This window comes from Nuphar pumila, chromosome 9, assembly GCF_984573655.1.
Source record: "Nuphar pumila chromosome 9, dmNupPumi1.hap1.1, whole genome shotgun sequence".
Taxonomy (NCBI): Eukaryota; Viridiplantae; Streptophyta; class Magnoliopsida; order Nymphaeales; family Nymphaeaceae; genus Nuphar; species Nuphar pumila.
This window is the reverse complement of record NC_143257.1, coordinates 4,563,988-4,578,438: the sequence shown is the minus strand read 5'-3', so window position 1 is coordinate 4,578,438 and position 14,451 is coordinate 4,563,988. Positions and strand designations below refer to the sequence as shown.

Sequence of the window (14,451 nt, the reverse complement as noted above, 5' to 3'; positions counted from 1 at the left end):
TATTGTTTCCATTTCTTTCTCCAGTTTGTAGATAAAAACGTACATAGAGAAAACAGACGGTTCTATAGGAAGAGAAATGGCCTTAGTACAACTACAAACAGTATATATGACAAATGGAAATGAAGACAATCCATTTCACCTTGAAAACTTGTGATAATGAAAAGAAACTGGCTATAGCATTGAAAAAGCTTTACTGTTTCTGAACATGTTGAGTGTCTTTGTGCCAAGGAAATGAATAACCTGCAACTTTGACCTTCTCTTATTCCAGATAACTGATGCACCAAGAAATTTGAGATCCTTTATGTTTGCCTACCTTGGGTGACTGAATTTATGAGGAACTGGATGCCTGTCTTTTCTTCAAAACAAAGACAACCATAACCTTTTCTAAGGGAATACTCGTTACTACCTCCCTACGTGTAATGAGAATTCTAGAAATTCTAAAGAATCATGGGGCCCACTAATCATGTTGGTTCCCATGTTTTTATTTTCTAGGATTCTTTACTGGAGAGGATTCCTGTTTTCCTAGTTTCCTCAATCAACCCCTTACCCAAACCCACCTTAAGTCGAAACCATGATGTAAATATTTTCTTGAAGAAACATTCTAGGCATAATTAAATTATTAAATGGCAGTTACAGTATAGTTTAAAGGACATTTTTTATTGCTTGCAGATCCCATTGCAAGTTGCAACACCCCTTGATCCGAATGAGTTAGCTGATTTGAAGCTCGGCTTGGCTGGCAACCACCAGTACATAAATGCTGGTCTTGCTGTTTCACTGTGCCATTGTTGGATTGAAAGAACAGGACACTCCAAGGAGCTTCTGGTAAGTGTTTGTTCAATTTAAATACCTTTTCTCATCAGTAATTTAGTTTCAATTCATGATTCCTGAGTAGAAGAATCTAATTTTTTTTCATAATCTTTCCATATTGTTGAAAGTTTTTCTAATATCTTTTTCATTTTTCTATGGAAGTATGATATTTTAAAACACATTCCTTTTCGATATGTTGATATTTTCAATCTAATTTGCTCCATGAACCCTGAAGAGAGGTGCTCACATGCATGTTTGTGTGATGCAGAGTTATGATCTTGCATCAACATGTTGGTCCTAATGTTAGACATATCAATAAAGTCCCTAGGGACATCCAATCAGTGTATCCTTCGTGAGATTTCCCCATTAAGTTCCACACTATGAGACCAATAATCTTTCTTTTGTGGCTAATTTTGACAACATTGCCTTATGTATTGTTTACGCCATTTCTTTTTACATCAGGAGCACAAATATTAGTTTGGTTAAGGGACCAAGAAACTTGTGTTTATCAGCCAAAATAGTGTATGAGATGTAAATCTATGCAGCTTGATTCATACCCATCTTCTGTTCATTCCTCGACATTCTCTTAGAAATTTAGTCAAAACTTTGTTTTTGTTCTCATAGTAAGAGTAGGCAAATCACTCCATGATGCCAGTAACATGCTTTTCCCTGTTCTATTCATTACACTGTTCTTCTCCTTAATCGAAATCCTCTTTCATGCTTTTATTTCTTCCATATTTCTTGTCTTATTTTACCTTATGTTTTCTGTCTGATTTATTTTCTTTTCAAATTGAGATACACCGTGATCTCTTTCTCATGCCCATTATCTTGGCCAAAACTTGTTATTTGTTATTTAATGTTCATTGAGGTTGTGGGGCTTCATTCGATATTGTGAATTGGATTTGTACAAGTCACACTCTTTTGGTTATGGGTCTTAATGTTGTAAAATATGTGTCATTATCTCATATAGGCAAGGTCCAAATGCAAAGCAATTTACTGTATCTTATCGTACTATAAGTTCTTTGGCTACAGATTCTTTTTTGTTTTATATTATCATCTACATTAAGGTAATAAAAAAGTACAACAGGGTGCCCCTTGATATAAAATATGCTACAATGAGTATCATAAAGTGGCATGAAGTCCAAGACAAAAAACAAACAGAAAATAACGATTTCACTAAAACAAATGAAATCCAAATGCATTATCATAATGTATTTGACGAAACCCAACAAACAATACATAGCAAAGAACAAGAACAAGAGATAAAAAAAATATTTCTATTAATAAAACATATAGACATAATTTACAAGGAAACCTCACCACAATCACTCATTCCCCCCCCCCCCCCCCCCCCCCCCCCTACACCACCACACACACACACCTAACTACATCCGTCACTCTCTCAACTACACAACAAAAAGAATGAGCAATATATAGAGAAAAACACCTAAAGCCTAGTTAGTCAAACAAGCCATTGAGGCCATAGTCACAAATATCGATGATATTTTCAAAATATTGCAATATTATCATTGTATTTTCAACTAACGATCTTAAAGGTAACTATCATGATATTTAAAAAGATTGCCAATTTATTTATATCACGATATTATCAATTATTTTTACCGTTTTTAGTCTAATGATGTAAAGTGTTGAGAGGTGTAGGTTGTTTAAGAATCATGCTCTCTCGTTCAGTTTTAAGGAAATTGAGTCTGTGAGTCCTTTTGAAATAGTTCACTCTGATATATGGGGTCCTTCTCCCGTTGTGTCTAAAGGAGGATCCATGTATTTTGTGACATTTATAGATGATTTTACCAGATATACATGGGTTCGTTTTATAAAAAATCGAAATGAGTTGGCTAATATTTTTAAAAGATTCTGTGTATGTTGAGACTTAGTTTGCAGCAAAAATAAAAATCGTTCGTTTTGACTTAGGGGAGAATATATGAGTAATGAAGCACAAGAATTTATACTTGAGAAAGGTCCTGTCCTTGTACTCCAGAACAGAATGGGGTGGCAGAGAGGAAGAACAAACATATATTGGAGACTACTAGAGTAATGATATTTAACAGTGGAATGCCTAAGGAGTTCTAGGTAGAAGTAGTGAGAACAACTGTAAATTTGATAAATCGAATGCCTTGTAAGGTAATTGAGAAAATCTCTCCTTATAAGACACTGTTTGAGAAGGAACTAGATTATGACATGCTGAGGGTATTTTGAAGTACATGTTTTGTTCTAGTTCCTCAACAATTGAGAGATAAGTTGTCTCCAAAGGCTGTAAAGTGTTGCTTTATAGGATATCGTGAAGGACAAAAAAGATATAAATGCTTTGATCCTGGAAGTAGGAAAGTGTGGACATCAAGACATGAATTTTGGGAACATGTGCCATTCTAAAAATGAGTCAAAGAAGATTATGGAGTCTACTTTATCCTTGTTGATGCCTTTGACAGAGACTTCAGTTAGAAGCAATGACAAGGAATGGGTCACATACAATAGAAGACCATCAGAGGGTCTTGTACAGTCTTTTCTGCAATAACATGATTCAGGGGAAGAGCCCTTGCCCGAGCCAAGTCACAATATCCTCCAAGCCGATCTTCATGCGTCAGCACCTTTGTCTTCTCTTGCTCCTCAGGTGCGTAGGAGTTCTAGACCTTCTGTTTCTCCCTCTAAATTTGTTTCTTATGATTCCTTTTCTGCTACTCATTAAACATTTCTAGCTATGATTCAGTCTTATAGTGAATCGAAATCTTATGCTGAGGTTGTGTCAGATCCAGAGTGGCAAAAGGCAATGACAGAGGAGTTGGAGGCTTTAGAGTGAATAAAAGCATGGGAGTTGGTTGAACTGCTAGAAGGGAAGAATGTAGTTGGGTGTATAAAATCAAAACTAAAGCAGTTGGGCCTGTTGAGAAATACAAGGCTCATCTTGTAAGGATATAGTCAATAGTATGTGATAGACTTTGCTGAAACTTTTGTACCAGTGGCTCACCTCATTACTATCAGAAACTTGCTAGCAGGGCAAATGGATGTAAAGAATGCCTTTCTGAATCGGGACTTGGAGAAAGAAGTGTATATGGAGTTACCTCAAAGAATTGTTGATAAGGCAAGGTATGTAGACTAAAGAGAGCATTGTATGGGTTTAAACAAGCCCCGAGGGTCTGGTTTAAAAAATTCAGTGTTGCAATGGTGAGGTTGAGATTCAGACAAAGTTACCATGACCAACCTTGTTTGTGACATCTTCTGATAAAGGCTAGTGTCTTCTTTTGCTTTATATAGATGATATGATTATTATTGGTGATGATAGGTCGATGATTGCTAGAGTAAGATGCAATTAGCCCAAAACTTTGAAATGAAAGATTTAGGAAAATTGAAATATTTCCTAGATCTTGAGATTGCATACTCCAAATGAGGTTTTTTATTGACTTGGTACAAATATAAAGCAAAATTGATTGGGAAGATAAGACTTGCAAATGATACAAAGCAAGTGAATACTCCTATGAAAGCTAACTGCAAATTAAAGTATACGGATGGTGAACTACTCAATAACTCTACAATTTATAGGCAGCTAGTTGGGAGCTTGATTTACTTGGCCATTTTGAGACGACATATTATGTTTGCAGTTCATGTGGTGAGTTAGTTCATAAGTGCCCCTAGATCACCTCATTTGGCAGTGGTTATGAGGTTTATCAGATATGTTAGGGGTACCATGCATCATGTATTGTTCTTTTCTGCTACGTCGTCATTGGAGTTGAAGGCATATTGTGATGCAGATTTGGGAGGAGCTTCTCAGGATATGCATTCTACCTTAGGGTTCTATGTGTTTCTAGGATAATCATTAATATGATGGAGGAGCAAGAAGCAACAAAGGATTGCTTTATCTACTACTGAGGCAGAATACTATGCAATAGCTCAAGTGGCTGCAGAATTCGTTTGGTTGAAGTTGTTCCAGGATATGGGAGTAAACATAGTCACAACAACTATGTATTGTGACAATCAAAGTGCTATCCATATCGCCAAAAATCCATAATTTCATGAGAGGGCTAAGTACATTGAGATAGATTGTCACTTTACTCATCGGTCATATCATGATGGAGTTATATCCTTGTCATACATTGGAACTCAGAACCAGGTAGCTGATTGTTTTACGAAAAAATTATCGTTGAAGGATTTCTAATCATTCTTGTTTAAGCTTGGGTTGATTGTGTTCTCATCACCTCAAGCTTGAGTGGGAGTGAGGAAATGCCATATTTCCATTGTGTGTAATACCCTCTAATGTAGCTTTTTGTACATATATTTCAGATGAGGGGTATTATTGTAAACTAGCATATACCCACTATATTCTTTTTGTCTTGTAGTGGGCTCTATGCCCCCTCCCCCCCCTTTTAATAAGTTCTAAACCTAATTCCAAACTCAATGGAATCCAAGATTGATCTCTCTTTCAAGCTCAATGGCAAGAATTACATGATGTGGGCATCCGCAATGGAGAATAATTTCAAAGGAAAAAAACTTTGGGGTTATGTAATGGGTTCTATTCCCGGACCTCAACTAAAGCTTCCCAAGATAGAAAGAGGTCAAGAGAAAGCTCTTGAGGGAGATGCTCGCCTCAAGGCCATTGAAGAACATAAAAAAAAGGTGAAAGATTGGGAGAACAATCATGCAAAGATTCTTGCATGGTTCATGAACAATGTAGAACTCAAGGTATGTGCTAACATTGCCAAATTTCGCAAAGCAAATGAGGCTTGGTTCTTTATGAAGGGTATGTATACTCAAAAAGATCTTGCAAGAACATATTTTTTGCAAGAAAATGTGAGAACCACCAAACAAGGTGATTTGAGCATTTAAGATTACTATAGTGCTTTAAATCCTCGATCGAATGAATTAGCACTTTTAAAGCCTAAGTGGGTTGCCATTGAGGATGTAGAACTTAGGCAAAGACAAATGGAACAAGAAAGATTTTTTCAATTTCTATTTGGGCTTCGTCCCGAATTTGAGCAAGTTAGATCCTTCTTTCTACATAGATCTACTCTTCCTCTTTTGGAAGATACTATTGCCAAAATTATTCAAGAAGAAACTCATCTTGGCATGAGTAAGAGTGTTGATGAGGTCTTAGCCGTGTCTAAACCCGACAACAATGTTAAAACATATAAACCCCCACACTTTGGGAGGCAAGGTAATTATACCAACAATAATAACTATGGTAGAGGTAGAAAGATGATTGTTTGTCATCATTGTAATGAACCGGGTTATATTAAACCCGCTTATCCCAAATTGAATAGAACTTTCAAGCATAAAGTTGCTTCCGTTGAAGAATCAATCACCAGAAAGGAAGATGAAGGCAAGAGTGGAGATCTTAAAGATACACTTGTTAAATTTTCATGGCTCTTCAACAAATTCTCAAAGCTACCTCCTCTACATCGGGTGCCACCATTGCCTCCACGTCACCACTCGGTACGTATTCTTGGATTTTAGATTCAGGAGCATCTTTTTATATGACTTCCCGTGAAAATGCTTTAACCGATGTATGCACCAATTCAAAAATATCTTGTGTCTCTACGGTCGATGAAACCTTTTTAAAGATAAAGAGTATAGGAACACTAGATTCCAAAAATTCTCAAAAAAATTTTGTTTTAAAAGTTAGAGTTCCAAAATTAAACCTAAATCTTTTTTCGGTTTCTCAAATTGCCGACCATGGATGTAAAATATCATTCTCATCTAATGGTTGCTTTGTGGAGGATCTCCAGTCCGGAAAGCGGATTGATCAAGGCCATAGGAAGGGAGACCTTTACTTTATGGATTATTTAACTCTTCCTTCAAACTCATTTTGTACTTATGTCTAAGACAAGAGTATTGAAACTTCACATAAAAGACTTATCCAAGCTACTCAAAAATGTATCTTTTTACTTTTGGGAACAAATTTTGTAAAGCAAAATATATGACTTGCAAAGATTGTATTCTTGGAAAAATGAAATCTATTCTATTTTCAACTAGAACCTTTGTTTCAACAAGACCTTTTGAATTGGTGCACTCGGATGTATGGGTCCATCTCCGGTTATGTTTAAGGGTGGTTATTCATATTATGTAACATTCATCGATGACTTTACTAGGTATGTATGGATCTATTTTCTTAATATTAAATCAGAAGTTTTCTCTTTTTTTAAAGAGTTTTGCATAAAAGTTAAAAATCAATTTCAAAGTAATATATCTATTCTTAGATCCGATTCAGGTGGAGAATATCTATCTAATGATTTCTAAAATTACCTAAAGCTAAATGAAATTTGTCATAAAAGATCTTGTCCTAAAACACCTCAACAAAATGAGTTAGCTGAAAAAAAACATAGGTATATTGTAGGAACCGCTAGAACATTATTTTTTTTTAAAAATATCCCCCAAAATTTTTGGGCTGAAGCCGTTCTAACCTCCACTTATTTAATAAATCGTGTGCCATCATCTACATTGAAAAATATCTCTTGTTATGAAAAACTTCTCAACATGGCACCCGACTTCAATCGCTTACGAGTTTTCGGTTACAAATGCTTTGTACTTTTACACAAAAGAGATAAGTTGTCTCCAAAAGCGATTGAGTATGTTTTCCTTGGATACAGTGAAAATAAAAAAGGATATAGATGCTTTAATTTCAAAAATAACAAAACTGTATGTTTTCAAAGATGTGATATTCTTAGAAGATGAAAATGGTTTTGAAAGTCTTGCTAAGAAAGATGAAATTGACTGTGTTCTTGTATGATCTTTCTCCAACAGAAGATGTGCACCATAATGATGATTCATTGAATCATTTTGAAATAATAGATGATACACATTATGAAAACTCTAATATTGAAACATCACCAAGTAGTTATAACCTATGTCACACGGACTCGGCTAAGGAGGCGCCACACCCGAGTCGACACGCCTCGACACGGATGCGGACACAGACTCGGTCAACGAGTCGAGGCCGAGTCCGTCCACTTTTTGGACTCTGTCAACTTTGACCGAGTCTATTTTTGTCCATTTTTTAGGACAAAAAATGTATAAAAACTAAAAAAATTATCTTTTATATATTTTTTTAAAAATATATATACTTTTAGAACCCAGACTGTGCTGAGCACAGTCTTCACCAGACTGTGCTGAGCACACCAGACTGTGCTCAGCACAGTCTTTACCAGACTGTGCTGAGCACAGTCTTTACCAAAAACTGTGCTCTGCACAGTCGTAAAGACTGTGTCTTTACCAGACTGTGCTCAATACAGTCTTTACCAGACTGTGCTCAGTACAGTCTTGGTCTTAGATATATATTTTTTAAATATATATATATAGATATATTTTTTAAATATATATATATATATATACCCGTGTCCCCGTGTCCAAATTTTTTGAAATTGAGCCACACCCGCACCCGCACCCGCACCCATGTGACATAGGTTATAACATCATTGATAATTCTAAAAATCTTCGAGTTTATACTCGGCGTGAGTAACATAAATCTATTAGTGCCTTAGAAAAATTTTCTCAAAACAATGAGTCTCTAGAAGAAACGTCTCTTATACGATCTACTAGAGAATCCATTCCACCAAATAGATTTGTGTCCTATGAAACACTATCACCTAATTATAGGGCTTGCTTAATAACTTTACACTCCCATCATGAGCCCACATATTATAATCAAGCAAAAAATATACTGCATTGGATTGAAGCCATGAATATAGAACTAGATGTTCTTAAGAAAGCTAACACTTGGGAAGTAGTTAAGCTCCCTCCTAACAAGATTCCTAACAAGAGACCTATTGGATGTCGGTGGGTTTTTAAAGTTAAAACTAAAAGTGATGAAACTTTAGAATGATATAAAGCAAGATTAGTAGCTAAATGGTACTCACAAGAATATGATATTGACTATGATGAAACCTTTTCACTCGTAGCTAGAATGACTAGTATTAGGACCTTAATAGTTATTGTGTCAACTAAAAAATAGCCTATATATCAATTGGATGTTAAAAATGTCTTTCTTAATGGAAAACTAAATGAAGAAGTCTATATGGATCCTCTGTCAGGATTTAACATTGAACAAGGAAAAACTCTTAAACTTTTAAAAGCATTGTATGGTCTTAAGCAGACTTCCAATGCCTGGTATTTTAGATTCAGTGATGTCATGACTAGTTTGGGTTTTACATTGCTCTCTTTGTGAAAAATGCAGGAACTAGTATTGCCATTCTTCTACTCTATATAGATGATATGTTTATAACAGAGAATGATAAAATTGGAGTTAGTAATGTTAACAATATGTTAAAAGATAATTTTGATATGTTTGATTTAGGATTTTTAAGATATTTTTTAGGAATTGAAGTTGCATACTCTCTCAGAGGTATATACTTTCTCAAATGAAACTTGCTGCAGATATATGTACTAAATCTGAAATTTCAGATGATAAGAAGGTGAAAACTCCTGAAATAGTCAATGCAAAATTAAGACTTGAAGACGAAACTCTTGTCGAAGATCTTATACCTTACAGACAATTAATTGGATCTCTCACTTATCTGTCCATTACCAGACCAGATATTGCTCATGTCATTCACTCTGCTAGTCAGTTTTAGCATGCTCTTACAACTGTACACATGAGTGTTGTGCTAAGAATCGTCAGATATATCAAGAATATCATTACTAAAGGGCTATTTTTATCTTCATGCTCATCATTAAATTTACTTGCTTATACTGATGTTGATTGGGGGGGAAACCCTAATACTAGAATCTCAAGTTCTGGTTTTTGTATTTTTTAGGAGATTCTCTGATTGCCTGAAGATGCAAGAAGTAGCATAATGTTTCATTATCCTCTACTGAAGCTGAATACAGAGCTATGACAACTACAATTATGAAACTAGTTTGGTTACAAAATCTTCTCAGAGATATGATTGTAGACATCTCTGGTCCTTCAAAGCTATGTTGCGATAACAAGAGTGCAATTTACATTGTCAGCAATCATACCTTCTATGAGCGTACCAAGCATATAGAGATGGACTGCCACTATGTATGAGATGGACTTATTAGACAGGGTAGATATCGTGTATTTGTATTTAAGTTTTGATCCGAATCTGGATCCAAACTACTTTTGTGTAACATGTCCAACATATATTGGACATACTTGTAAATACTTGTAACTTATTAGGGTTACTTGTAAACAACCATGTATTAGGTTTTGTTTCATATATTAAAAGAAAGAGATCACAATTTTTTCACTATGGAAACGTGATTAGTTGCAACCTCATTCTCTTTCCTCTCTGTAGTTTCCTGATTATCGATTTTAGAGAAGTCTAACATAGTATCAGAGCTGATCTGATCCGAGGGCTTAAAGTTTTTCCAGCATGTGTGTCTCTAAGAGATCTTATTCCCTTTCTTATCTCCTCTCGTCTTCTACTGTTTTGCGGCTTTTCCATTCTGCATCTCATCTTTAATATTCTGTTTTCTATTTCTTCTTCTCTAGATTCTTGTTTTTATAATCTTTTCATCCAGATCTGATCTGTGTATCAGATCTGACGTCTAACCACTATTTTTTTGCCTTCTGATTTGCGTTAAATTAGTTTCATGATATTCTTTTTTTCTGAAACTGATTTAGGTTTGCGTCAAATCAGTTTCACGACCTCCTTATTTCCTGAAACTGATTTGGGTTTGCGTCAAATCAGTTTCACGACATCCTTATTTCCTGAAACTGATTTGGGTTTGCGTCAAATCAGTTTCACGACATTCTTTTTCTTTTTTCCATTCACGTTGATCTTTGCATATCAGGTTTGTTCATCAGATCTGTGTATCAGATCTGACACCTCACGGTTTTTCCCAGATCTGTGCATCAGATCTGACAACGGGTTAGAATCAGATCTGCAGTCTGACATTTTCAGATCTGATTTTCCTTAATCCTCAGTTTCATCTGTTACTCTTTGTATCCATTACTGTTGTGTGCAATTTCACATATAAATTTTTCATAACTTTCACTTCCTTGATGAAATCATATTAGATCTGTGTATCAGATCTGACATTTCACATTCACGTTGAGTACTCGAGCTTTCTCCTGTTTAAAAAGAAAGGAGACGAGTCTTATTTTGTTGCATCGTGATTTGTGAAAATTTTACATACTGATTGCACACGCCAAAATTTTAAGTCATGGATTCTTCTTCTCAGTCATTTCTCTCATCTAATTTTCTTGGCCAACTCATTTCTGAAAAACTTACCAATTCAAATTTTTTGATCGGGAAAAGACATTCTTTCATTCATTAAAAGTCAAGGTCTTTCTAGACATCTAAATGGATCAATTCCAGCTCCTCCAGAATTTATCATACAAGAAACTAAGGATGAAAATGAGGTTGATTTTATACAATAAATTCCAAATCCCCAATACGAGAATTGGATGAAGTGTGATCAAGCTGCAGTTGCTTTTATTATCTCCACTATCTCTCGAGAAGTATTGGTGGGAATTCCAGACGAGTGTTCAGCAAAAGAATTGTGGGACAGGCTAGTGAAGACATACTCTCAGATATCAGAGGCTAGAATTTCCTTTCTTCAGCGTGAATTTCAACTCTTGACTAAGGGCTCCATGTTTGTCATAGAGTACTTGAACAAGGTTAAGAGCATCAGCGATCAACTAGCCGTTGTAGGGTATGAAGTGACAGATAAAGACAAAGTCAGGCAAACCTTGAATGTATTGGGACCAAAATTTCATGTCCTTTCGACTTCACTAGTATGTCTTCCCGACTTACCGTCATTTGAGGACTTGCAAGCAAAACTACTTCAATATGAGATGACTTTAAAGGGGATGTCACATGAGACTGGTGGACAGGTTCTTGCTACTGACATTTCTTTTGGTCAGGGACGTGGGGATAATAATTTTGGTGGTGGCAGAGGACAAGGACGAGGTACTCCAGGGGGGCGTGGGTTACTGCCTACCCCGAATGCTACACCTATTTATAATGTGAAAAATGTACCCACATGTTACCTTTATAACAAGCGAGGTCACATCAAAGCCAACTGTTGGCACAATCCACAGAACAAAGGAAAGTTCCAAAAGGGTGAGAGCTCGTCAGGACGAAAGGAGAACTCTTCAAAGTTTGGTGGAGATGTGAAAGAACTTCTCTTGGCCACGTTGTCTAAACTTGATTTGAAGTGCGATGATAAAGGAGTGTGGTACATTGATTCAGGGGCACCTACTCATGTCACAGGTAATGCGGGTAAATTCTCTACTTTAACCCTCTATTTTGGAAGTAACATCGTCACTGGAGATGTGTTACACCATCCCATCACTCACATCAAAAATGTTTCTATTCCCTTGCCTAAATCCCCACTTCATCTTTCCAATGTCCTTCATGCCCCAAATATTAAAAAAAATATTGTTTCCGCTTCTAAGCTTGTTGATCATACCAATTCTTCTGTTGAATTTACTCCGTCTTTTGTTTATGTCAAGGATCTACAAATGAAGGAGACGTTCGCTAGAGGGAAACGCCGGGGAAATATGTATGTCTTCCAGGAGGATCCTTCTACTTGTGTTCGACCTACCTTGAAGTCCTCTCCTCAGTCTATGTCGTCAAAGAGTATTTGTGTGTTTAGTTTGCAACCTTCAAATAAATGTAATAAGCCTGAGTTTTGGCATTCACATCTTGGTCATTGTGGTCGAGTCTTTGTTGAACGACTGGTATCTAATGGGCTTATTCCTGAATCTAGCTTGAATCCTAGATCAAATGATAAAATATGTTCCAGTTGTCAATTGTGTAAGAGTCATGTTCTTCCTTTTCATTCAATAAATGAAAGAGCTTCAAGGCCTTTTGAAATCGTTTATTCTGATGTGTGGGGACTAGCTCCTGATTCCTCTAATTCTGGCAGCAGATATTATGTTATTTTTATCGATAATTTCTCTCGTTTCACTTGGATATATTTCATGAAGAATAAATCGAAAGTCTTCTCTATTTTTTGTTGTTTTCATACGTTTATTAAAACTCATTTTTCTTGTAATATTTTACATTTCCAATGTGATGGTGGGGGGGGGGGGAATACTCCTCTAGGGAATTTATCAATTACCTCCAAGATAGTGGAATAAATCGTAGAGTATCTTGCCCGCATACGCCTCAACAGAATGGAGTTGCAGAACGGAAACACTGTCACATTATGGAGAACACTATGAACATGATGCACGGAAGTCGTGTTCCCGTAGGATTATGGACAAAGGCTTTTTATTCTGTTGTTCACATTATTAATCGTCTGCTCATGAAGATTTTAGAAAATAAATCACCTTATTTCGTTTTATTTGGGAAGCATCCTAATTATGATGAACTAAATTTTTTTGGCTGCATGTGTTATGTTCATATTGACTCTTCTCTACGAAACAAATTTCAGGCTAAGGCATCAAAATGCAGATTTGTTGGATATGCAGATCATCATAAAGGGTACAAATGTTATGATCCTGACAGCAGGCGAATCAAGATATCTAGAAATGTAGTTTTTGATGAAAATGATTTTGGAGATGGCGAATATGTTTCTGCCCAAACCAATATGAATGCGCTCTTTTATGACCCATGGCTTAGTGCAGAGTTTTTTCTTGAAACAAACAACGAGTGATCTTCCTTCTGTGCTCAAGGGATATCTTGTCAAGATGGAAACAATGGAATGCAGGAACTTGAAATAGAAAATCCTCTGGAGATTAATAAGTTTGCCGGGCAGGTTTATAGGAGAAGAGAGAGGGGCTCCCTCTTGACCCCGAATGATATTGAACAAGAAGCTCTTACGTCTCATTCGCCCAATGACACCACTTCTCCAATTTCTAATACAGTGTCACTCCCGATCAGACGATCAGAAAGAGCCCGACATCCTATTGAAAGGTGAATTAGTTATGAGAATTTCACCATGGATTTTCAGTTATTTTTGTCACAAATTGAGAAAGAGACTGAGCCTAGACATTTTCATCAAGCTATTAACTCCAAAAAGTGGATTCAAGCCATGAATGAAGAGATGAAAGCTTTGTACCAATGTCAAACATGTACAACTGTTCCTCAACCTTTAGATAAGAATGTTGTTGGGTCGCGATGGGTTTACAAGATCAAATACAAACCGGATGGGAGTGTCGAGTGATACAAAGCTCGTCTCGTAGCAAAGGGATTCACCCAAGAATTTGGACAAGATTATGATGAAACCTTTAGTCCAATCGTGATTGTAGATTATGGTTGGAGAATAAGCCAACTAGATGTGAAGAATGCTTTTCTTCATAGTGATTTGAAGGAAAAAGTATACATAGAACAACCGCCAGGATATATAGAAGGAGATTCAAAAGAGTATGTCTGCAGATTAAATCGAGCACTCTATGGCCTGAAACAAGCGTCTCGATCTTGGTTTGAGAGTTTCTCCCTAGAAATTCAAAGACATGGTTTTTATCGATCGCAATTGGATCATTCTCTTTTTATTCTTGGAGGTAAGGAGTTTACTACCTTCTTGTTGATATATGTTGATGATATAATTATTACAGGAAGTAGTAAGAATCATGTTCAAGAGACTAAAGATCTTCTGAGCCAAAGATTCAAAATGAAGGACCTTGAAAACCTTCGGTACTTTCTTGGAGTAGAGGTGGATAATCAAAGAAATAAGCTTACTTTGACCTAGAATAAATACACTCTGGATTTGTTAGAAAAGGCT

General features: G+C 36.1%; 1 protein-coding gene across 4 annotated transcripts in view; it reads left to right on the top strand.

Annotated features, from left to right (window-relative positions):
• Window positions 1-14,451, top strand: part of LOC149828262 (folylpolyglutamate synthase-like) — an 88,426-nt gene that overhangs the window by 68,639 nt on the left and 5,336 nt on the right. For all 4 annotated transcript variants that reach the window (XR_016434264.1, XM_090017483.1, XM_090017481.1 and 1 more), the window contains one exon: window positions 670-822. Coding sequence is in view for 3 of the 4 variants with exons in the window: in XM_090017483.1 (XP_089873609.1) it covers window positions 670-822 (153 nt within the window). In the remaining variant the exon portion in view is untranslated. The remainder of the gene's footprint in view (window positions 1-669; window positions 823-14,451) is intronic.